Below are 26,765 nucleotides of genomic sequence, written 5' to 3' on the forward strand. Positions count from 1 at the left end.
ATCTGGTGTGTTGTGTGTGGAACTAGTCCTCCTGGGAGCAGATACGGCGGAGGCTGAAAATTGGGAATACAGGATGGCATTTTTGCAGGAGGTATGGTGGGAAGAGGTGTAATCCAGGTAGGTGTGGGAGTCAGTGGGTTTGTAAAAAATGTCAGTGTCAAGTCTGCCATCATTATGGTTGGGGTGGAATGTGTTGGTGAAGTTGATGAACTGCTCAACTTCCTCACGGGAGCTCGAGGTGGCGCCGACGCATCAAAGTAGTGGAGGATGAGGTGGGGAGTGGTGCTGGTGTAACTATGGAAGATGGACTGGTCTATGGATCCAACAAAGAGACAGGCATGGCTGGGGCCCATGGAAGAAGTGGGAGAATTCGAAGGAGAAATTGTTAAGGGTGAGGACCAGTTCAGCCAAACGAATGAGAGTGTCAGTGGAAGGGTACTGTTTTCCAGCACCACTCTTATCCAATTCTATATCTAGGCAGCCAAATTTCCCTGTATCCCATGCCTCCTTACTTTCTGATTGATAAGGTTCCCCATGGTAGGCTCAAATGCCTTGCTAAAATCTATGTACACCACTTCCACTGCTCTACCTTGATCAATGTGTTTTGTCACATCCTCAAATAGTTCATTGAGGTTTGAGAGTCATGACCTGCCCCTCTCAAAGCCACGCTATCTCTAATCAAACAATGGTTTTCCAAGTAATCATAAATCCTGTCTCTCAGAATCCTCTCCAATACTTTACCCACCACAGACATGAGACTGACATGGTGTGTAATACCCAGGATTATCCCTATTCCCTTTCTTGAACAAGAGAATAACATTTATCACCCTCCAATCATCTGGTACCACTCCAGTGGACATTGAGGACGCAAAGATCATCACCAAAGGTGCAGCAATCTCTTCCCTCACTTCCTGTAGTAACCTAGGGTATATCCTGTCTGGCCAAGGGGATTTATCTATCCTCGTGATTTTCAAAATTTTCAGCACACCCTCCTTCCTAACATCAACCAGTTCTAACATATCAGCCTGTTTGATGCTGTTGTCAGAAATGTCAAAGTCCCTCTCAGTAGTGAATACTGAAGCAAAGTATTCATTAAGGACCTCCCTACCTTCTCCAACTCCAAGTGCAAGTTCCCTCCACTATCCCTGATTGGCCCTTCCCCCACTCTGATCATCTTCTTGTTCCTCACATAAGTGTAGAAGCGCCTTAGGGTTTTCCTTAATCATCTCTGCTAAAGTGTTTTCGTGCCTCCTTCTTGCTCTCCTAAGTCCATTCTTCAGTTTCTTCCTGGCTACCTTGCAACCCTGTAGAGCCCTGTCTGATCCTTGCTGCCTCAACCTTAAGCAAACTTCCTTCTTCCTCTTGACTAGATGTTCCATGTTCTTTGTCATCCAAGGTTCCTTCATCCTACCATCTCTTCCTTGCCTCAGTGGGACAAACCTGTCCAGCACTATCAGCAAGTGCTTCCTAAATAACTGCCACATTTCTGTCATGTATTTCCCTGAGAACATCTGTTCCAAATTTAGGCACCACTGTTCCTGCCAAATAACCTTGTAATATCCCCTCCCCCAATTAAATACTTTCCAATACTGTTTGTTCCTATCTTTCTCCATGAGTTTAGTAAAGGTCATGGAGTTGTGATCACTATCATTGAAATGCTCTCCCACAAAGAGATCTGACACCTGCCATGATTCATTGCCAAGCACCAAATAGCTTTCCCTCTAGCCAGCCTATCTACCAATTCTGTCAGGAACCCTTCCTGGGCACACAACCCTTCCTAACAAATCTGCTTCTTCCAAACTATTTGAACTAAGGAGGTTCCAATCAATATTAGGGAAGTCAAAGTCACCCATAACAACAACCCTGTTACTTCTGCACCTTTCCAAAATCTGCCTACCACTCTGCTCCTCTGTGTCTCTATTGGGAATTTTCTACAGACTCCCCAATAGCAACAAAGTGACTGTACCTTTCCTGTTTCTGACTCTGTAAACAAACCCTCCCTTTCTGCGGCTCTGATACTAACCTTGATTAGCAATGCAACGTCTCCACCTCTCTTATCTCCCTCCCCCCACCCCCATTCCTTTTGAAACATCTAAACCCTGGAGCATCCAACAACCATTTCTGCCCCTGTGATATCCAAGTCTTCATAATGGCCACAACATCATAGTTCCAAGTATTGATCCATGCTTTAAGTTCCACCCTTATTCCTGATACTCATTGCATTAAAATAGACACATTTCAACCCATCACACTGACTGCACCTTTGCCATAAAGTCCCTATCCCTCCTCACAGACTGTCTGCACACTGTATCTGGCTGTTCACTACCTACTCCATCATCTAATCCATAGCTTCGTTTCTCACCCCGCCCCTGCCAATCTGGTTGTTTCTTCAACGCATTGATCCAGAAAACCATCTCGTATACACTCCAGGAATTCCTCCTCTTGACAGTGTTACTGATTTCATTTGGCCAATCTATTTAGTTCCCATTCCTGATTGCAGGGTAACCAAGTCTCCATGATTCCAACTATATCATACCCATTTATACCTAATTACACAAATAATTTATCTACTTTCTTGTGAATGCTCCATGCATTATGCCTCAAGGCCTTAAAGCTATCCTTTTAACATTCATTTTGCACTCTGCCTGTGTTTGACTCTTGCCCTTGAGTCCTCTGTCATTTTTCTTATTTTCTATTCCGTCTTTGATTTTGCACTCATTTCTGTCTCCCTGTATAGGTTCTCATACTCTTGCCATTTTTGTTTAAACCTTCCACAACTGCACTGACAAATACTCGCTCTCGGATATCAGTTCCAGTCCTATCAAAACAAAATTCGTTCAGCTTGTATTGGCCCCATCTCCCCCAGAACTGGGCCTAATGTCGCAGGGATCTAAATCCCGCCTCCGTACCAACTTCTGCAGCTACATTTTTAGCTGATAAATCCTGCTAGTTCTACTCTGACTAGCATGTGGCATAACTGGAGATCCTGAGATTACTCCCATTGAGGTCCTACTTTAGCTCACTTGGCTGAGTGGTTGGATGGTAATGCCGACCGCGTGTTCAATTTCTGGACTGGCTGAGGTTACCATGAAAGACTCTCCCTCTCAACCTCTCTCTTCACCTCAAGCATGATGACTCTCAGGTTAAACCATCACCCTTCATCTCTTTCTGTAATGAGACAGTAATCCTAGGGTCTGATCAGACCATTACAGTTATTCCTTTTTAATTTTCCTAACTCCGTATATTGTGCTTTTAGGATTTCACTATGACTTCATTATCAACATATACAAATGACAACTGGCTTTTCACCCCTTGAAGCTGTATTGAGACATCCTTAACTCTCACACCGGGAGGCAACATACCATTACCCTTACACCTGAGTCCCCTATTCCTATTGCCTTTGCACATACATTCCTTTTCTCCCATGCAGCAGAGTCAACCATGATACCTTGAATTTGGTGTTACTACTTTCCTCTGAGAGACCATTCCCTCTACAATTATTCAAAGCAGTATATCTGTTTTGCAGGGAAATGGCCACAGGGATTCCTGCACTGGCTTGTAATGCTCTCTGTGTGCCCCGTGGTTATTTGTAATATTCTCAACCTCATGGATGCTCCACAGTATCCTCAACAGCTGCTCCAGCTCAGAAATTCAGGCTTCCAGGAAGTGCCGTAGGATTCTCTTTCACATGTTCTGGTTCCGGGCACCAGAAATATGTCTAACCTTCCACATAGGGCAGGAGGAGCATACCAAAGCCTTGAACTCCTATTCCGTGACTTAGCCCTTTAAATTGAATCTTTACATTGCCCTTAAAATCAAATAATCTTAATTTCTCTCGGGCCGTTCTTCTCTAAGCCTCAGTGCTATTGCTCTTACAAACTATTAGTGATAGAATTAGTATAAATTTTGACTGATGGAGTCAGAATCATACAGTATGGAAACAGACCCTTTGGTCCAACTCGTACATTGCCAATCAGATATCCCAATCTGACAGAGAAAAAATTGAATAGAAACATCTCCTAAAATCTTAAACATTTTGTTTTAATTCAGTGAAAGATATCTTCACTTTTATAAAATCAAGAGGAGTTAGTGTTCCAATTATGAAAAGGAAAAATATGAGGTTTTGTCCAAAATTCCTGACACTACAATTTCCTGGTTCCCATATTTACTATTTAAATTATAAGGAAAGGTATTAATGAGAACAATCCCACGTGGAAGTTGGTTAGCACAGTTTGGAAGCCTGCTATCAGTCAGCAAGTGATACTTGGGCAATCAGAGGATCTTAAGTTAACATTAACATTTCCCTGACAAATGTTTCTATTATTTTAATTCAATTTTGAGTTTCTCAAAGCTTCTAATGTATATCATCTTGGGTCCTATTAAAATACACTGGAACATGACTAAATGCTTAAATTGATGTAACTTTTTATATTAAAATTGTTGCATTCACTAGATTAATAATTACATTATTTTTCTCCTACTTATAAGGTTCTAATATCAGAAGGTCTTGGCCGATATGCAAAAGATCCAAAATTTGTTTCAGTTACTAAACATGAACTTGCAGATGCCTGTGATATGACCATTGATGAAATGGAAAGTGCTGCAAGCAATTTATTAAATGGCAATCTTCATAATGGAACTAGTGGGGATGTGTTTCCTGTTAGAAACAGGTCTGACTATGAACTACAAGATTATTACCCAGGATTCAGTGATGAGGAGACAGACACTGGAATATATGAAGAGGACCTAGGTGATGAAATGATATGCATCACCTCTTTATAGCATACATTTAATAGACTCAATTATATAAAAATGATGGAAGTGCCTGACAGTCAAGGAATTCTTACGGCACTAGACAGACGAAGTGACCAGTAGAGTTTCTTCCAAGTGATAGCACAATGGTCCAAACTGATGGCAATCTGATACTATAACCTCCATTTGTTGTCTGATACAGCAGTGTGATATGATCAGAACATGGTCATTCTAAATAAGTATGAATCAGTCAAAATCTAACAGCAAATAAGTCATTGAAGACCAAGGAGCGAAAATCTTAAGGTGAAGTAAAGCCACATTTTTACCATTCAAGGCTATCATTTTTCCTCGGTCAGAATGTCATACAACTTATAATGTTGAACAAAGCACTGTATTATTTTTTGTGACAGTGCATAAGGTGAAAGGGAAGTTATTAAAAAGGTGATGGCAATCAAAGATGACAGATGTCATTACCTCAGAAATACACTTGGACTTAACGGCTGAAAGCAAGTGTTAGCATATCAAAAGATTTGAAACTATCAAACATATCTTTTCACTTCAAGTTTTTTCATGCAAATATGAACCATTCTCAATAGCTTTTTAAAATCCTAGCAGATCTGAGAAAATATCTTTTTTTAGGGGGGTATGGAAAAGTACAAAATTATTAATGTTTTTTTCTGAAATATTTTGAGAGTTTACATAGGATATATCATTTTTGTCTTACTGCATCATTTGCTATTGTGGAGAGAAAACCTAATTTTCTGGTTAAGAAAACTCTGGTCAACCTACATTGGAAACAGTAATGGCATTCATCTTACCTTCAAAGTTAATTAAAAGTAGTTTCCTTCAATTGCAAATTAGAGAAATTGTATATGGTTGTAACATAAAGATAACAAATTTGTATTTGTAAAGAGATGTTCTATATTTTGTAATCCTGGTACTGTAACTGATAATCAGCAATATTTATGGCTCCAAATTACTGTCACTTATTCTATAGATTATTGTTATTTTTTAATAGAAGTACAAATTCATAAGTAAGTGTACTGATAGAGCTGCCTTTTCTTTGAGTATAAGTTTAACTTTAGAGTTTGTGCAAAGTCTGAAGTCAAAGGAAAATCTTTGGCAAGAAATTTTTAACTAAGGTAATATATAAAACTAACTTTACACAGGATATGCAAAGATGATTTACTTGCACTCTTACTTGGAATGACTAATATTTAAAAACATTTAAATCTTTAGTACACCTCCACACTTTTTTCTGAATCATTTATAGCAGTTGACAGTTTTCATTGCACCATTCATTTTACTAAAAGCTAGTTTACAGAAACAAAATCATTTGGGATAAGTTTCAGTCTGCATAATCTGAGCAGTTCCTTTCAGTTTTTTTAAAAATCTGGGTGATTTTAAAAACACAATCTGAGTTTTGCATATCTTGTTTAACACTTTCATGGTAGATCAACTTGCAGTCAACATGTACAATTCTGTCATCCACTGAGATTAGCTTTTATATTTCGGTTAGTGTAATTATTAGCATTCCCAGTTTACTGCTGAGGGCTATAACTGCATGCATCCCAAGATAAAGTTCCTTTTGTGACTGTCCTTCAAATTACGTGTATCAACATATGCATCAGTAGTTTGAGTTTAGTTTAAACTAAACATGCCCATTTATACACTTTATTTTCAATGCATAAAATACTTCACAGAGCAGGTCTTTCTGAATTATCGAATGATGCTTTTTTTGCTATGTACGTTTTCAGAATTTTTAATATATATTTTAAATGATGGCCTGTTTAAATTGCAGGTACATCATGAGTAGCAGCCACTAAAATCTTTTAAACTGTATGCATTTTTAAACACTTCTATATATTCTATTAGTAACAAGAACTAAAACAGGATATTTTACCTCAGTCAGGGATACATAGGGTTTTAAATTATTTTTATTTCATACCCAGGGTATTCTTGATCTTCAGCATGGCGGAATAGCAACCTATGATTGCACAACTCTTTCCTTGTGTGCAACCTTCATGACTACTTTTATATGAAGTAAGCCTTTTGTGTAGTATGGTATTTGTATATTCAGTTTCTAAGGTTGATTATTTTGTGATTGTACGTATGGTACAGTAAGGTCTGTATGTGTATTTTCCATACCACCATACCTAGTGCTGGAAATGTATATACACATAGTGTATATTTCTGTAAGACTGCATTAAATATATTGGCATTGAAATTCAAGTGAAATCAAGTTAATTTCTCATGAGACAAGGCTGAACTGTCATTACTGTGAAAAGTATAGGTGACTCTTGGTCTTTCAATACTTTTGCTTTAGTCCTAAAACAAGTTGCTGTACTTCCACATTAGATTACTATTATTGATTTTTCACAAAAATACAAAAGTGAATACTTCATTAGTTTGTAGCTTTTGTAATATTTGTTCTTGCATACCCTTACCTATCGTCATGTACAATGAATCATGATTCTGACATGCCCACCATATCTTAGAACTGCAGGTTTTAGAAATCTGAAACAAAAACAGAAAGTGCTGGAGAAGCTCAATAAGACCAGCGGAAGCTGTGGAGAAAAGAAGTTACATTCCAAGTCCAATGACCCTTTGTCAAAGATCACTGGACTCAAAACATTAACTGTTGTTCTCCTCACAGATGCTGTCGAATTTGCTGAGTTTCTCCAACATTTTGTTTTTGTTTCTGCCACATTTGATATTCTTGAAGGTGTCTGCTAACTCATGTTTGGGTTGTACACACTATAACTTATTTATCTTAAGGAACAAAATACATTGATAAGTTATCCTGTACAAAGTAAACAAGTAATTAAAATGTGTCCCAGAAATTAGCCATATGCTACATCGGTCATGGTACTTCCAATGTTGAACATTATTTGTACATTAAGCATGCACAAAAACAATTAAAAGTGATGCAGCGGTTTAAGGATACTGTTTTGTTTAATTTGGTATGGTTGAATTTATTTTAATAGGCTCAGGAGGAAGGTACTTTCAAGTCTGATACAATTCTTCTTCTTACCTTCACCATTCCAAAGAAGAGTCATATCGCACTTCAAAAATTAACTCTTTTCTCCACAGTCGCTACCCAACCTGGACAAGCTTCTCCAGTACTTTCAGTTTTTATTTCAGATAGCCAGCTTTCACAGTGCTTTTAACTGTGACACAAAGATATCTGGAGACATATTTAGTCAGATGATCAAAACCTTAGGTTTTAAGGACAGTATTAAAAATGGAAAAGTAAAGAGATACTAAGGTGTAAATTCCAGAGCTTCGGGCTGAGGGCAGCTAAAAGCCCATTGTCAGCAATTAAAATGAAGGATGTGCAAGAAGGCAGAATTTAAACTGTGTAAGTATCTTGGCAGGTTGGAAGGCCACATTCTAGTTGAAACGGTTAGAATTTTAAGATCAAAATGTTGCTTAAGTTGGTGAAGTGGTGGCATGGAAGTTATTAGAAAGAATTCTGAGGAACAAACTATATCAGCAAGGTAAAAACAATGACTCCAGCTGCTGGAAACCAGATTCTGGATTAGAGGTGCTGGAAAAGCACATCAGTTCAGGCAGCATCTGAGGAGCAGTAAAATCAACGTTTTGGGCAAAAGCCCTTCATCAGGAATGGAGGGCTTTACCCCGAAACATTGATTTTACTGCTTCTCAGATGCTGCCTGAACTGCTGTGCATTTCCAGCACCTCTAATCCAGAGACTATATCAGCATTTGGATTAATCGGAGATAGTCAGCATGGATCTATTGAGAGACGGTTGTGTTTAACACGTGATTGAATTTTTTGAGTAAGTATCAAGAGTGTTGCTGAAGATTATGCATTTGATATATTCCAGTTGGACTTTAGCAAGGCTTTTGACAACATCCCTCAGAGCAGACTGATCAAGAAAGTGAGAGCCCATGAGATCCAAGGCAAAGTGGAACATCAGATCTAAAATTAGCTGAGAGGCAGGAAGCAAAGGGTGATGGTTGAGAGATGTTTCTGTGACTGGAAGTCTATTTCCAGTGGAGTTCCACAGAGTATATGCTAGGGAATTTGCTGTCTGTGGTAACAATTTAGACTGAAATGCAGGAGATGTGATAAAGAAGTTCACAGATGACATGAAAATTGGTAAGGTGGTAAATAGTGAGGAGAATAGCCATAAACTGCAAGAAGATATCAATGAACTGATCAACTGGATAGAACAATGGAAAAATGAAATACAACTGGAAAAGTGACGTGTAATGCATTTGGGGAAGGCTAACAAGGCAAAGTATTACACTATGAATGGTAGGACCCTGACAAGTCCATTCAATCTGCTGCTTTGGTACCCACGAATCTACATACTTGTGAGATCAACTCCGCATTCCATTTTGAACTTTTTGGTTTGAGCCAAACCAAAAAGATTTGAAACATATCTGAAACATTGGGATTGTATACAAATGTATTCCTCTATACGTGAGTGTATTTCCGACATACACACCGCCTGCGCCACTGGGTGTGAGCATCCATTAATGCTTTTACAACAATACAGGGCATATTTATATTTATTTGGAGGGTGTATTGGATACATAGGAGATGGACTAGTGATATCCACATTTTTTACATGTAGGAAGTCCGCTCCCCCATCCCTCTTGGATATTGAGGATTAAATGTACTGAAGGTCAGAGAGACCTTGGTGTGCATATCCACAGATCCCTGATGCTAGCACGGCAGGTATAGAAGATGGTTAAGAAGGTACATTGAATACTTGCGTTTGTTAGCCAAGTCATAGAATACAAGAACAAAGAAGAATAGAACTTTATATAACACTGGTCAGGCCACAACTGGAGTAATGTATATGGTTCTGATCACCACATTAAAGGAAGGATGCGATTGCACAAGACAGGGTCAAGAGTAAATTTACCAGGATGTTGCCAGGGCTTGAGGGTCTGAGCTATGAGGAAATATTAGATAGGCTGGGGTTGTTTTCCTTGAAGTAGCTTAGAATGAGAGTGGATCTAACACAGGCATATAAGATTATAAAGGGTGGAGATAGGTTGGATACAAAGGCACTTTTTCCATTAGCAGACTGACCAACAACAAGGGGGCAAAGGTTTCAGATAAAAGGTAGAAGGCTAAGTTGAGGTGATTTTTTTTCACTCAGATGGTGGTGGGATTTTGAAAGTCATTGTCTAAGAGAATGGTTGAATCAGAAACTCTGAACATTAAAGTAGAGTTAGGTGAAGGGGTAAATGTAGGGGTATGGGTGGGTTGCTCTTCGGAGGGTCAGTGTGGACTTGTTGGGCTGAAGGGCCTGTGTCCACACGGTAAGTAATCTAATTTAGTCAGATCTTCATTGACCAGCACAGACATAATTGACCAAATAGATGTCATAGTACAGAAGCAGACTTGAGTCAACTTTTCTCAACAGTTGAATATTTGAATAAGGCTACAGCAGTATCCGTTAAGCTATTATAAATCAACGACAAATTTGGATATTAACCAATGGGTTATACCACTGTGTGTACTTTGCATGACTGATGCGTAAGCAAACCAGCCTTATCATCTTGCCTAGGGTTGAACAATGACATCAAACATAAAATGAGAGACAAATATTAGGTGAAGTACATGATATTTAATGTGATTAACTGACTAAATGAAGGAATATTTCATTGAAAATGAAAGGATACAAAGAATGCAAGACATAAAATTAGGTTCAAAAACATTCTACTTTGTACCAATTAGGTCATTAACAAAATTTTGGGGGTTTTCACATTTTATTGAGTACAATTTTAAATATTCTACCTTTTGTCCATTGGTTAAAAAATAAATTTTTTCCTCATGCAAAAGGAGAGAATTTAAATCTGTGTCACCTTTGCATTGTCAAAAGTTAAGATTTGTGTTTATAAACAGGAACGTCCTTATCACAAAGTGCTGGACACCCCTTGATGATGTCAGCAGCCTTCTCAGCCAACATGATTGTAGGGGCATTTAAATTGCCACTAACAACACTTGGCATTATCGAAGAATCAACAATCCGCAGGTTCTCCACCCCTATAACTCTAGTCTCGGGGTCAACAACTGCCATGGGATCAGAAGGTTGGCCCATTTTACAGGTGCATGATGGATGGTAGGCACTGTCAGCTTTTTCTCTCACAAATGCATCAATTTCCTTATCTGTTTGGATATGGCTTCCAGGTGTGATCTCTGGACCACGGAATCTATCAAATGCCTTTTGAGCAAAAATTTCCCTGCTTAGCTTCACCGATTCACGGAGTTCCAGGACATCAGTTTCTGCAAAAATGATCAATTACTTCAATGAGACCCAAAAGTTAAAACAAAGTAATGTTCCACAAATATGTAAATATAAATCAGAGCTTACTTTGCTTTAGATAAATGTGTTCTGCAACTAAAATGTTCTTGTCAAAATTCCAAAAGAGAATTATTTTATGTTGAAACATTCTATTCGAAGGGTAGAATATGGAAGTGATGCCATGTCAGTACACATGGGACCCAGAGTAGTATTTTGCTGGTCTGGCCCGTTCCCAACAGTTTTAAGCCTAACCAGAGAGCCAGTAGCTCAATAGTGCCATTGCTACCAGTGGCCATTTCTGAGGTTCCAGCTGTATGGACAGGGACATCCTTGAAGAGATTTAAATAAATTGGGGCAGTCACAATTGGGGTCAGGGGTGTCATGGTGTACTGGCAGCATTGATGTCGCAGTAACAGCCACTGTCTCCAAGGGCCTTTTCACAGACAGGATGCACTATTGGGCCCTACTCGGAGACCATCAGCTCTCGCTGAGTTGTCACCACACTCTGTCAGTTTTTCACTGATGGCAAAATGGCATAGCAATGATGGGACATCAACTTCCCAACTAACCCTCCTCTCCCAAAGCCTTCCTGCACCATTCGACTAGCCTTTCAATCCCATAAACAGCCTAGAAAATTCCAGCCATTGATGCTAACCAATGCTGAGAAAACTACAATAGAAGTTCACTATTTCTTAATCAAGGAAATTCAGCTCTTTTTTAAATAAGTTATTTATAGTTTATGGCATATCACCAAACACATATTGACTGAACTTCACTAAATGTATAAATACAGTAATTTATTATGACTAAAATAGAAAGGGATAACTACCTGTCGATAAATAGTTTGGTTCAATAACTGGATGGTCTTTGGGGTTTGTACTCTTGAGTTTCATCCAACCCACACTTGTGGGTCTCATTGGGCCCACATGAACCTAACAAAAGAGTCAAATAAAATATTTTGAAGAATTCAAAAGATCAGCTTGAAGGTACACAGTAGGTCATTTTTTTGATAAGTCTGCTGAGGAAATAATGATTCAATAAAATTACATAAAAGAGATTCTGTGCCTGGTAGCAAACTGACCTTCAAACATCCTTTAAAACACAAAACATACCAAATATTTGAAACACTGAAAATCAAATTAGGTGAGCCTTTATTAATAAATCACTGAGTCAAGTCCATAGACAATTTTAACCTTGTTACTATCTCTATTAGATAATAGCAGCATACTGAGAAGATTTTCCATTACTATGGCAAGTCTTGTGTAACGGTCTAATTAGTTTTCAACAGATTACACAACATTTACTCATTTAACCATTTTGCTCCATTCTCTTCATCTCGTTTTGTGTTTGAAGCATTTCAGACTACTGGTTAGCTCAGAGGATCAATGGCTAAGCCCCAAACCACAACAATTTCCTGTCTTTATCCAAACTTCTATTCCATGTTAACCTAACTGACATTGCTCAAATTGACATTGATTTTAGCCTCCAGAACATTACATGTAATTCCTGCAGTTATATCTTGACTTCACCTTCTTCGTCATTTCCTGATTTTTGTAACAATTGAACTCAGTAAACTTTTCAAATCATTCAATTCAAGTACATTCAATTACTTAGATGGGACTGACAGCTTAAAACGAAAATTCAAATAGGCCAAAAGTAACAGAGGAGAACAAAAGGTCATATATGTTTCAGTGAGCAAAACAATACACATAGTAAACACTTTCAGCCCAAGCAATTTGCTGTCACAGTAGTGTTGCGATTTTCCTGGACTTAATCTAAAGTGATTGTTAGCTCCTGAGGGTTTACTTGTTGTCCCTTTTCTTGCCCACCCTAGTCTCTACTAAACCCAGAGCTGGCTTCCACAGTGAGGGCTTTTACCTTATGATTCTTCCGCTAGCACAAGCTAGATAAATCTTCCAGTGTTGTTTCAATTTCTTCTGAGAAGATTTCGAGTGCAAGCTTCCACCCACATTCCTGCACAGTTACCTGTAGCAATAACTCAGCTCCTAGCTACTCTCCCTTTCCTGGAACACTGCACTGCCTGAGAAATTCAGTGACATTTTAAAGAAGAAACTTGCAACACATTCTTACAATGGCTTACCAAGGATCCTTACCCCTCCCAAAGCCTGTTTCACGGGAGGTCACAAGGCATATATTCAGGTAGAAATCTGATTTAAAACCCTCAAGCCCCCAACTCTCTTTAATCTTGAAAGCAAATAGATAGTTTAAAGCATAACTGATTGCAACCCAACATGGTCAATACCTTCTTGAGACTTTGAAAGAGAGCACTCTAAGCAAGTAAACATATATGCTGCTTTTGTTACTGCCAAGAGTGAGCACTTATTTCCAAACAACAGCTCAGATCTCCTTTTAAACTTTCACAGCCAAGTTACATTGGCCTGTTGCTGAGAAGATTTCAGAACAGGTCAAAAGATTGCATTTATTTTCACCCTAAACTAAAGATAGAGTCCCAAACACAATCTTATAAGTCTTATATTTGTAACATAATTAGTTGCAGTTATCTGTTTTTTTAACCACACATGAATCTATTCAATAAGGTTGTACAGCAGTTTGCCTTTCTTTTAAACTCATGAGATGTGGGCATCACTGGCTGGGCCAGCATTAATTGCCCATCCCTAATTTCTCTGAGGAGGTGGTGGCCGGCTGCCTTCTTGAACTGTTGCAATCCGCTTAGTGTAGACACACTCACAATGCCACCACCAAGAAAGGACTTCCAGGATTTTGACCCAGTGATATTGAGGAACAGCAAAATATTGCCAACTCAGAATGGTGTAGGGGAACTTACAGGTGATGATGTTTCATGTAGTGTAGCTGCCTTAGTGCTTCTGAATGGTAGTGGTTGTGGAATTAAAACATACTATCAAATCAGCCTGGTGAATTTCTTCAATGCATCTTGTAGATGGTACACACTGTTGCGACTGAGCACGGGTGGTGGAGGGAATGAATGTTTATGGATACGGTGCCAATTAAGCAGGGTGCATTGTCCTGGATGGTGTCAAACTTCTCAAGTGTTGTTGGAGCTCTACTCATCCCAGACAAGTGGGGAAGATTCCAACATACTCTTGGCTCACATCTTGTTAAAGATGCACAGGCTTTGAGGAGTCAGGAGTGAGTTACCTGCTCCAGGATTCATAGCTTCTGACCTGCTCTTGTACTTCTGTATTTATGTGGCTAGTCATATCAGTTTTTGGTCAATGCTAACCCCAAGATTACAGGCCAGGTCATTCAGGAGAGATATTAGGAAGCATTTCTACACTCAGAGTAGTAGATGTTTGGAACTCTAGTCCATAAATGCCAGTGCATGCTAGATGAGTTGTTAATTTTAAATCTGAGATAGATAATTTTTTTAAGCAGTTATTAAGGGATGTGGGATTAAAGTAGGTAGATTGAGTTAGGTCACAGATCAGCCATGATCTTCATGAATGTTGGAGCAGGCTTAAGGGGCTGAATGGCATACTCGTGTTCCTATGTTCCCTTTGATTCGAGAGTCACCATATCCGATCCAAGCCACAAAAGAAAATATAAGGTTCTGATCATAATGTACATCACTACTTCTTAACTTACAATTTGCTCACTTACAATCCTTATAAAACATTTCTAGGAGAATAAACAGATCATGCAAATAGCCTAATATCTTTCCAACTCCACTTAGAAAAGTACTTAGAAATAAGTATGCATGAGTATCAAGTTGAAAAACTTTCTTCACTTGCTCTTTCTAATCTCTGCTAGACACTTAACATTATTAACTTTATTAGAACTTGCAGAATTACTGAAATAAACGTGTACCATCACTTTAGACTTAGTTTGAAAATGTTATTTAATGTGTTGAATTCTAAGTTAAAATAAACCAGTCAATTGAATTATTACATAAACAAACATTTCCAAAGTTTTACTGTGAGTAGCAAGAAAGATCTGTTAGTAGTTTAAGAATAACTAAATACACACTAGGGAAAAGAAAAGACCATTTCACCATGGAACAGATATTCCTACCATTTTCCTCTTGGAAAAAATTAATAATTCAGGAATAAAAATATGTACCAATCACTCCTATCAATATCAAACTAAAAACAACATAAATTCAGTAATCATCCAAAGACTATCATCTCGGCTTCCTTCTAAATGCTTCCAGTTGTGTTTGAAAACATAAGTTTTAATACTACTTTTAAACGTGTATTTAAAAAATGCTTTGTATACTTTCTCTAAAGTTAGAGTGCATGAAGTTCTTATATTGATTTATGCAAGACATATACAATATATAACCACCTTAGTAAGATAATTGAATAGATCATGGATATGAGAAATATATTAGTCTGTTTTATACAACAGTCAGAGGCTATGATAGAAAATTTCAAGCAGTTCATGGTGGTTTTGAACTAAATTCAAATTATAGTTTTTCTTATGTTTAATTATTATTGCTGCAACTGCTAAAGGCTCAATAAACATTTGCTAACAATTATTCCAAAAATTTTTAAGTTACACACCTAATTACGTAAAGTCATTATAATATTGCCATGCTAAATTTCTTGATTCATAAAATGATAGTAGTTTACAAATGTTAAATACAATGTAACATTATGAATGTCAAACAAATTAAAAAGGGTCACACTTTCAACGGAAATTTACATGTGCTCACTTTAACTTACAGCCTTTTAGTAGTTAAGAAAACACACACATTAAGAGCTCACCTGATAAGCCTCCATGTTAGGTGCAACACGTCCATGATCTATCACCTGTGATGGCAAAAAATGGAACTGAATATCAGGATGAGTTGCCTCAGGATGACTTCTGATAAACCCACCAGTTTCTAAGTGAGCAGTCGCAGCTTCACCTGAAGAAAACAGTTGCATTAAAAATTACTTCATTCAGTAACGAAAACAGGCTGTCATATGAGTACAGAAATTGTTCAAAAAACATATTCATTTACGATGTTACACAACTAATGTTTTCAGTTTGAGATTTTATATGGTTTAATTAAAGCAAATTGTTATTATTATCTATTGCTTTGGTTTCAGAGTTATTATACAGTAAATACATCACTAAGACTCTTGCTGTCTTATTTGGAGATACGGTAAAATTCTTATATGCTGAAATTAGATCATTTATGCTGCAAGATAAATACGTACTAGGGATACCTGATCCACTGACTTCGAGAAATAGCTCCTCAGTCCTAAAATTGTCCAATTTCTAAAACTATTTGAAGATATTTGTCACCCCACCCCACTCATTATTTTTGTTGAGGAGAGTTGTGTAACATTCATCTTCTATTTGCCATACAAGTCTCTGGGTGAAACTGAATCTCTATTTTCCATCAACTTGGAATGCAAAACTCATTTCATAAGCTTCTAAATGAGGTTAGGAACACATACCAGTTTGAGTAACCTGGAAGGTATCCTGACATCAGCCTCAAAAAGAAACACTACATTTGTAGCATGCCTTTATGCCTGCCCCTTTGCATCTTTAAAGGTACTTTTAGCAGGTTACTTTTAGCAGACCCAGGTACATTTCAAACATAAAACTTTTCTAAAATTTAACATAATGAGAAGTCAGAAAGAACATTCTGCCAGGGTGTACCTGAAAACTTTTACATACTTAACAACAGCCTGAAATTCTTCCCTGGGCAAAAGTGAGGACTGCAGATGCTGGAGATCAGAGTCTAGATCAGAGTGGTGCTGGAAAAGCACAGTAGGTCAAGCAGCATCCAAGGAGCACAAAAATCGCTGGATGGGCAAAAGCTCTTCATCAGGAATTAAGGCAGGGAGCCTCTGGGGTGGAGAGATAAATGGGGGGGGGGGGGGGGGGGGAAGAGTAGGTAGCCAAGAGTACAATAGGTGGATGGAGGTGGGGATGAAGGTGATAGATCAGGGAGAGGTTGGACCGGATAGGTGGCAAGGAGGATTATCAGGTAGGACAGGTAATGAGGATGATGCTGAGCTGGCAGATTGGAACTGGGGTAAGGTGGGGGGAGGGGGAAATGAGGAAACTGATGAAGTCCACATTGATGCCCTGGGATTGAAGTGTTCCAAGGCAGAAGATGAGGCTTTCTCTCTCTAGGCGTCGGGTAGTGAGGGAGTGGCAGTGGAGAAGGCCCAGGACCTGCATGTTCTCGGCAGAGTGGGAGGGGGAGTTTAAATGTTGGGCCATGGGGCAGTGGGGTTGATTGGTGCGGGTGTTCCGAAGATGTTCCCTAAAGCGCTCTGCAAGGAGTCCAGTCTCCCCAATGTAAAGGAGACCGCATCAGGAACAACAGATACAATAAATGACATTGGTGGATGTGCAGGGCCACCACCCCGGAGGCTCCCTGCCTTCCTTCCTGATGAGGGGCTTTTGCCGATACGTCGATTCTCCTGCCCCTCCAATGCTGCCTGACCTGCCGTGCTTTTCCAGCACCATTCTAATCTAGATTCTGAAATTCTTCTCTGCTTATTGTTGAGAAATATACACTAGGCATCTAACTTGACAGGCTTTAAAATGAGGTTTGAGTCAAGTGGGATTCTAACTGCTCCAATGATTATTCTGTGCATCTAATTTGCTCCACTTTAGTAGCATAAATGATATTCCAATCCATAATCCTTGCACTACTTTTCTGACTTAATTTGGTTTAATTTTCTGAATCTTTACTAACTTTGCAGTTTATTACTATGCCTCTGAAAGAAGTCCTTTTAGTAAACTCTACAATCTTAGTACAATAAAGACGCTATAGAAGTTCAAGTTGCTATTTGTCAGGTTTATCTTAAGTTTGTATACATTAAATTTCAATATTATTGTATGATTTATTTACATAACTTTCAACTTACCTTTGTTGCTCCTCAGTACATCAGAGTTAACTGCCATCCTAGTTGGATATCACCTTCAAATTTGACTTCTTCAAACTGAGATCTTAATTTAGTTACTAACTGTCAATCAGTAGTAATGAATCCTAAACCTCAAACACCAGAGTAGCTGCTCAGCAACTAGCCAACAATACAACTCTGTCAAAAGGCATTACAATCATAGCACCAATACCAGACTTATCAGGGGCCCAAATCGAAAGCCTGTACCAAGGTTTATTCACAAGGACCATCAATACATCACTGAGAAGGGGAAAGGCTCTTCTGTAATATTACCAAATTACAACAATTTTCAAGATTTTAATGACTGTCAATTTGATATATCAGCCCACAATGAAACACTCCTAATCATTTTACTGAGCTTCATCTAAAAGTTGAGTACAAGGTATATCGAACAATATTAAACAAAACAAAAATGCTTTTCTTAAACACAATAGAAAAACATGCAAAGATAATCTTAAATTGCATTACCAAATGAAAAATAAGTAACAGGAAATTAGAATTTGTTGTCTAAGGGTGTGGGAAACACTTACAGTGTGATGATATCATATAGGCTTATGGTAAAAACAGCTTGAAAGGAGGAAGACCCTCCATCGAAATCTTCTTCATGTCTGAAAACAATGTTTATCAGAGTAGCTTGTTCATAGTTGCTGACATGCAATGAATTACATTCTATTTAAGACAAGAGCCTGTTCTCATTAGACGAGCAGGTCGTTTTTGTCTGTAGCACCAAGTAGACCAAGATCGATTCTTAGCCTGAAAGGATGGTGGCAGGAAATCTGCCTTATAGTGAATAATCTTACAGAGAACACTTACAATATGGTGAACATTGGTACTGTTGGCTCATATGCCATGGTAGCAGCAATGTGGATTCCATTCAGCTGCTTCTGATAACACTGGCAGCAATACAGGTCAGTAGATTCATCAAACATAACTTTAAAAAGGCTGCTTGTGCAGACAGCAGATGCAAGAGAAATACAAGAACATGACAAAAGAAAACTTTGTGGCAAGATTCAACAAGGCAGAATCTACAGTCAGTAGTATAAGCATTTCAGATTAGGTAAGAAAGATCCAGCAGCGGGGCAGAATTTGGAACTCTTGTAGAAGCAGTCCCAAGTTGGTGTTGGTGTTCAGTCAGAGAGCAAACAGACAATGGAAACTGTGACAGCAAAGTTAAATCCCAAGAAGGCATGGGAAAACTTTAAAGCTGGCACAGATTTACAAGCTAGAAAATTGAAATTAAGTGAAGAACTTAACAGTTCATTTAAAGTGTTACTACATAATAACAAGTGAGCACCATGAGGCACCACAACAGTTGAAGGAACTCAAGAGAAGGAGTAAGACTGTTATCTGAGCCTTCCTCACAGTTCTTGGTAACAATGATGATCACATTAATGTAACTTGCATATACTTGCTAACATGTAATAAACTCCATTTTGTTTAAGACAAAAATCTCTTCATGTAGACTATCAAATGGCTTTCTTCTATCACACTAGATAACAGTCCAAAATAGATCCTTACCTTCAATTCCACCTTGTAGCAAACAATAGCACAGAGAGTAATTATAACATGATGAATAGTAGAATGGATTCCTGATACAACAGCAGAGTCAGTTTCTGATTAGAATGTTAAATTTTATCTAATGCAGAAAGATTTTGGCAATAACAAGGCAGTACACTGATTTCAATCAAATGTCTCAGCAAAATATCTTCTGGCAAACCTCATCAATTCTGTCAAAGAATTTCTACCAAGAAAAACAGAGAAAAACACATGCTACAAGTAATTTTCCTTGTCAACAACCTCACCAGACTCTCCAAGACAAAACAGTAGCTCTTTGCCACCACTGATAGAAAACCCGTATATCATTCTTAACTCTTCTCTCAACAGGCAAGTTGTCTGTCATTTGTAATATTAATTCAGATGAAAAAATATAGCCCAACAATTTTTGGCTGAGCTTCAAAGTTATTGGCAATTAACAGAAATACAGTATGCAACACACAATGAACAAAATAATCTTTTAACATAAGATATGGTGTGAAGGCTCATTAAATGTGTTTCAGCTGACATGTCATAAATAATTCCCATTCTCTATCTCCATCCATGAACTTATGGTTTTTTGAAGGGTGATGAGTAGTGGCAGATAAACTCAGAATAACTAGAGGGAAACTATTTGCACTAATTTGGGAAACTAAGAATCAGAGAGATAGTCTAAAACTCAGAGCCATCTTTTCAAGAACAAAATTAGGAAACATTTCTTAACCCCAAGAGTAGTAGAAGTTTGTAACACCTTTTCCACAAACTAGTACTGATGCTACTTCAATTGTAAAATTTAAGTTTAAGGAATTGAAATATTTGTGTCATCCAAAGGTATTGAGGGACCCAGAGCACTGGCAGGTGTATGGAGTTAAGTTGCCAATAATCCACAATCTCATTCTACTTCTGCTATAGTTGTGTCGGCAGTACAAACTAATGTCCATATTTTGCCAACATTGAGATGGATAGTACAAAAAAAAACCCAGACATGACCTGCTGGTATGGTAATTCCGATAATGAAAGCTTTTAAATGAAAATTTAAAGGTGGCTCATGAAGTTTTCAAATTATGAAGCTGTGACTATTTTCTTTGATGGATTGCTCCATTCCGGGATTACTGATGGGACACTGAATGATAAAACAATTTCAAATGATCAACTGACCTACTCATGCTCTTATGAGCCTAATGTATTCATGTTTATTTCAAGGTTCAATCACTGGAAGATAACAAAATTCTACCTGTGAATTTCCAAAGCCATTCCAGGCCAATCTTGATCATCTTGAATGATTTCTGAGATTGGTATAGAGTAATAGGTTCAGTGCATTGTTGCTGTACATACAATTCCAGATGGTCTTGCAGATTCTGGCCAACACCTAGGAATAAGACAGTTACAACAATCATCAGAGCATAAACTGGATTAAATTAACTAAATTAATACTTTGCTTCTTTCTGAATACTTAAATTATTACCAGGAAGGTGGCAAACAATAGGAATTCCCAATGCTTTAAGGTCATCTGCGTTACCAATGCCAGACAACATAAGAAGCTGGGGTGAGTTTATTGAACCTCCACTTAGGATTACGTCTTTTGTGGCATAGACCTACAAAGATAAACATAAACTAATCAATTATTACCAGAATTCTGGTTTCACAATACTACTTCACCTAAACAGAAAGTGCTGGAAAAAACTTAGCAAGTCTGGCAGCATCTGTAAAACGAAAGACAGTTAATGCTTTGAATCCAATGATCCTTCGTCAGAACTGTGGGCGGCACGGTGACACAGTGGTTAGCACTGCTGCCTCACAGCGCCAGAGACCCGGGTTCAATTCCCGCCTCAGGCGACTGACTGCGTGGAGTTTGCACGTTCTCCCCATGTCTGCGTGGTTTCCTCTGGGTGCTCTGGTTTCCTCCCACAATCCAAAAAATGTGCAGGTCAGGTGAATTGGCCATGCTAAATTGCCCGTAGTGTTAGGTAAGTGGTAAACGTAGGAGTATGGGTGGGTTGCGCTTCGGCGGATCGGTGTGGACTTGTTGGGCCGAAGGGACTGTTTCCACACTGTAAGTAATCTAATTTTGACTAGAACTGAAAAATAGTTGGTAAATGGTGGCACTTATGCTGATGGTGGTGTTGGTAGCATACAGTGGGGTTCGGGGCAGCTGTGGTGAATGGAGAATGAAATCAGTTGACTGTGCTGGGAGCAATCCATACAAAACAGGACCAAGGAACATGGAGAAAATTGTTTTGATGTTGGGCAACTATGACAAATAGTCCTGTGCAGCCTTGGACAGCAAGTCCAAAGCAGAGAATCCACCTAGCCTGCATATTCCTGATACTATGGGCAATTTAGCATGTCCAATCCACCCAATCTGCACATCTTTGTGACTGTGGGAGGAAACTGGAGCACCCAGAAGAAATCCATGCAGATATGGAGAGAATGTGCAAACTCCACACAGACATTGCCCATGGCTGGAATCAAACCTGGTGCTAACCACTGAGCCACCGTGCCTCTGCGCCCCCACCCATCCCAATCTCTCTTAAAACCTAAAGCTTGATTAGCAATAACTGTTAACAAAAAGATGGTTTAAATTTGACCCTGATTAGTTATAAGACCTGGCTTTGTTTTTGTGTTAAGTTGAAATCACACTGAGATATTAAATATATTCTTGAAACGTGGGCTGGATTTTAACAACAGTTCAGAGATCCAATATCTTACCAAAGCAATCCTCCTAACCACCACCTTAAATAATTTACTATTTATCAGATTGGAGGCAGACTTTCAACATACATTTCAGGTGTTCAGGCTTAAAAAAATTTAAGACTATGGTGTTGTTCAATCAGCGTGTAAAATGGATCATTGAGGATAGGGGTGACAGGTGAATGCAAGTTGATGCAAGTAAGGACTTGGGAAGCAGGTTTTTGGGTCACCTTAAATTTACAGAGGTTAGAATAAGGGAAGTTGGCCAGGAATACATTGTTATAGTTATGCGTATGGAGGCAACAAATGTACATGAGGGTTTTATCAGAAAATGAGATCAGGCAATCGTGGAGTTGTGCGATTTTTTTTGTTAAGAGTTGGAAATCAACAGTTATAGTGATTATACAGATATATGATTGGTAATATTGTTTGGAATCATATATGACACCAACATGACAAATAGTCTGGTGCAGCCTTGGACATTGAATCCAAAGCAGAGAACAAAGTTTGTGGTGATGACTGAAGATAATCACGTTATTTAAGCAGAGCAGCAATTTATGCTATTGGTCAAGAGAGTTGGCAGTGAAGTAGAATTGAGTGTCTTCAGTGCACACATGGAAACTGACAAGTTGTTCTTGAATGATAATACAAACAAACAGCATACTGATGAGAAATCAGCAGAGGACAAAGACAGATCCTCATGGAATGGTGGGAGAGCAGGAAGATTTGAAGGAAGGCTGAAGATAGAGAACAGTTAACAATTATTAGGTAATATGACAACAAGCACACCCTGCATAAAGAAGTTTCTTCTAAATTCCCTCTAGTTACATTAATAACACATAATTTGGACTCACACATAAATAAAAATTTTTTCTATATCTAAAGGTGACGATTTAGAACTGGATGTTCCTCAAGGTATGTTTTTCAGTATCAAATGAACATGGAGTATCCACTCCAACCAGGTGGTCACACACACGTTCAAATTTAAGCTTTGAGCCTCAGCAACATTATCAAAGCAGGCTCCGATGATTTATCATTTCTCCATGGCGAGAATGCCTGCCTCTTTCACGTGACTCATTATCTGGGTGGCAGCTGCTTACTTGGCTGCACTCAAGCAAACCCAAGCAAAGGAGGCTTGACATCTCTGCCTAGACCAGCCCAATGTTTCTTAATCAGGTAAGGAATGACGCAATATGTGGATTGTCGATTGTTGGGGGGAAAAAGAACATCTGGTTCACTAATGTCCTTGAAGGATGGAAATTGCCATCTTTAAGGGCCCTTTAGTGGTGCAGTGGTAGTGTCCATACTCTGGACTGAGAGACCTAGGTTCAAGTCCCACCTGCTCCAGAAGTGTGTCGTAACATTTCTGAACTGGTTGATTAGGAAAAATAGGTTAAAAACAAGCATGTATCTGTGGCTGCTGCAGACGCCAAAATAAAATCATGACCCAATATTGAGTTGATTTTTGCTGAGGCATTCTTTGGCATTAAACATTGACCTCTGAAATTGCTTCATACTACACCTGTTTATATCATAAAATGGACACAATAAGATTAACTTTCTAACATTTTTAACTTTAAAGTGTTGAATATGCATGAAAAGACAGGTGCAAAAACATGATTGGACAAGTTGAATTCCAAAGAAAATTGAGGATGGGAGGCAATGTGAATACTGCAGTATTTGTGTGTCAAAAGTGATTCAGCCATTAACATGAGGAGGACACAGAGAGGCTGCAAAGAGATGTTAGCTGGTTAAGTGAGTGAGTGGGCAACAAGGTGTCATCTAGATTCTAATGTGAGGAAGTGTGAGAGACGATTCACTTTGGTTGTAAGAATAAAAAAGATAGTCTTAGGGTTGTGAACGGGTTCCATTCTGGAATCCATTTGGAAGTCGATTTGTGCACAAGTCAGAACACAATGCAGGACAAAGCAAAGCAGCTATTCATAAGTACAGGAAACATTTGTATGTTGGGTCTTTGAAGTTACACTCATGTATAGGATCACATTCATAAGTTGGTCATTCATCAATAGGACAAGCCTGTATCTTTTAAAAGCTCTGAAACTTTAACATTTTTTTATTCACTCGTGGCATGTGGACATCACTGATGGGCTAGCATTCATTGTCTATCTATAGTTGCCCTTGCAAAGGAGAAGGTGAGCTGTATATCAGCCCAATCATTAATAACAGATAAGTAAGCTCTTTGGCATTGCAGTAATGAACCAGGATACCTGGGTTCAAATTATACCTGCTCCATTGGTATAAAATAAAATCTCTGAACAGGATGATTAAAACACATCTAAAAACAGTTAACTGGGAAATTTTAAAATTATGGCTGAGATTAGGTGCTGACTGCACAAGGTAAGAGACGACATTTTCATCAGTGGCTAGTACTTCCCACAATCACCCAATCCCAGCACAGATTAAGCTCCAAGTATTCACGGAGCCTTGCCAACAAAACCCTGTCTAACCAGAATCAGAGGTCAGCAGCAACAGTGAGTGGAAAGCTTGATTGGAGGCCCAGGCAACACAAACATGAAGAGCTGTACTTGTGAAAAGATGAGTGTGCCTTTTTGGGATATCATGAGGCCACACTCACAGCTAGATATGTAGTCAGAATTGGGGATGGAGTAATTTTCAACAGTCACATCCTATCCCCTCAGCAAAATCTTCAACTTTTCCCAGATTTAGGCAAAGAGGGCCCCTTTCCCCAACATGAGACACAGATGTCTCTATCAGGAAAGCAGTAACTCTTCTTGCCTAACGGTACAGTAGGTAATTAAACCAGTGGTCGAGGCTCTTAAGTGGCCTTTAATTTATCATTGAAGGATTGTTATTTGTTGCAGATCAGGGATGTCTCCCATAGATTTTCCTGCCTAGAACTTCACAGCTGAGGCACAGCAGCTATCTCACCAGAACTAACGCAGCCATCACTTGCCTTTCTTGCCAGAGGAAAATCCCACCCAATGCAAATTAAGCAAAAATAATTTTCTGTTAGCAATTCCAAGAAAAAGCAATACATCAGCACCATTCTCTATATCTGAACAAAGAAGGAATTTCCATAAACATATCAGTGATCTACATGTAGTTTGGAAAGCAAAGTGTTACACGGTCATCACAAAACAATGACTCTTTGTTCATAAATTGGAAGAAACTCAAAAACAAATGGAACACTACAACAATGCTACTTTGTGCTTTCACTAGTACTAAAGTCTGTGATAACGTATCATCTGTTCCAAGAGGGCACGTAGTGATAGATTAATAGTGAACAAACCCCTAAAACTATTTTATCTTCCTATATTTTAGATCTTAGCACATTTTAAAAGAACGTAAATTGAAGGGGATATCAGAAGTAGTTGATGTAAAAAATAACTTGAATGCTACTTCAGTGTACAGTGTGAAGTCAGGAGCTAGTTGATGAGGGGAACTACAACTTAACTGAAATAAATACACAAATTTAAATAACACAACAAAGAAGACAAAGGGGTAATGTGACATGATTGCAGCACATCGGAGTTATTAGATGCCATATTAGTCCAGGTCAACTGTATCGCAGATAAATGTTTGCAGCTGAAGGAGCTTCAACTTGTTGAGCTGGGGGCTAAACTTCATTCATTGCGTTGCATCAGGAAGGGGCAAGTTACCTGGTCTTATTGTTCCATAAGGCAGTCACATCACTTAGGTTAGCTTTGTTTGATTTTGTCAGTGGCTAGAGACAGGAGGTTGTGACTGTGAGTCAGGCAGTAAAGGGGGCCACGAAGTTGGGAGTAAGGAGTCTCAGTCCTTGCAATTGTCCAACAGATTCAATGTCCTTGCAACTTACATAGACAAAAGCGAAGGTTGTAGTGTGGATGGGCTTGCAGATCATGGTATGGTGATGCAGAAAGCTAATCAAATCGAGATGTTAAAAGGAATGTGATGGAAACTATTCTCAGCACGTAACAGCGAGAACCTAAAAGATGACTATGTTGCCTGTCCAGTGGAAAGGTTCAGGATATTTGTGCAGGATATGTTAGGACATTGTATGGGAGGGGGAAAATCCAGTTTTCATTGTCAAATTGTTACAATATCATGGGTAAGACTAGGAAGGAGGTTCATGCAATGGCAATATGAAGAGCAAGGATCTAAATGCAAAGGCAGAACCTTAAACTCAATAATGTCTGAATTAATGCTGTGTTAAGAAGGTTTATGATTCAAGTTTCATGATTTAAAGTTCTTATTATTTAGAAACTTAGGTTCTAAAGTGGACAGAACCATGTTTGGTTTAGGTTTGATTTGATTTGTCTAGATTGAGAGAGTTAAGGGTCATCGTTTTGGTTTCAGTTTTGAATTCAGAGAGTGATTCCAGGTTGTCTGGAAATCTGAGCTGAAAAATGTGTTGCTGGAAAAGCGCAGCAGGTCAGGCAGCATCAAAGGAACAGGAGAATCGACGTTTCGGGCATAAGCCCTTCTTCAGGAATGAGGAGGGTGTGCCAAGCAGGCTAAGATAAAAGGTAGGGAGGAGGAACTTGGGGGAGGGACGTTGGGAATGCGATAGGTGAAAGGAGGTTAAAGTGAGGGTGATAGGCCAGAGAGGGGGTGGGGGCGGAGAGGTCGGGAAGAAGATTGCAGGCCAAGAAAGCGGTGCTGAGTCCGCGGGTTGGAACTGAGAA

General features: G+C 38.8%; 2 protein-coding genes across 2 annotated transcripts in view; one reads left to right on the forward strand and one right to left on the reverse strand.

Annotated features, from left to right (window-relative positions):
• Window positions 1–4,997, forward strand: part of LOC132822470 (voltage-dependent L-type calcium channel subunit alpha-1D-like) — a 579,417-nt gene extending 574,420 nt beyond the window's left edge. The window contains exon 50 of the mRNA XM_060835847.1: window positions 4,489–4,997. Coding sequence (XP_060691830.1) covers window positions 4,489–4,782 — 294 coding nt within the window. The 3' untranslated portion in view covers window positions 4,783–4,997. The remainder of the gene's footprint in view (window positions 1–4,488) is intronic.
• A 5,346-nt stretch (window positions 4,998–10,343) lies between these two features.
• Window positions 10,344–26,765, reverse strand: part of chdh (choline dehydrogenase) — a 95,473-nt gene continuing 79,051 nt past the window's right edge. Inside the window, exons 4-8 of the mRNA XM_060835162.1 lie at window positions 20,891–21,020; window positions 20,660–20,794; window positions 15,748–15,890; window positions 11,871–11,973; window positions 10,344–11,022 (exon numbers count right to left, since the gene is read on the reverse strand). Of these exons, the coding sequence (XP_060691145.1) occupies window positions 10,619–11,022; window positions 11,871–11,973; window positions 15,748–15,890; window positions 20,660–20,794; window positions 20,891–21,020 (915 nt within the window). The 3' untranslated portion in view covers window positions 10,344–10,618. The remainder of the gene's footprint in view (window positions 11,023–11,870; window positions 11,974–15,747; window positions 15,891–20,659; window positions 20,795–20,890; window positions 21,021–26,765) is intronic.

This window comes from Hemiscyllium ocellatum, chromosome 14, assembly GCF_020745735.1.
Source record: "Hemiscyllium ocellatum isolate sHemOce1 chromosome 14, sHemOce1.pat.X.cur, whole genome shotgun sequence".
NCBI lineage: Eukaryota > Metazoa > Chordata > Chondrichthyes > Orectolobiformes > Hemiscylliidae > Hemiscyllium > Hemiscyllium ocellatum.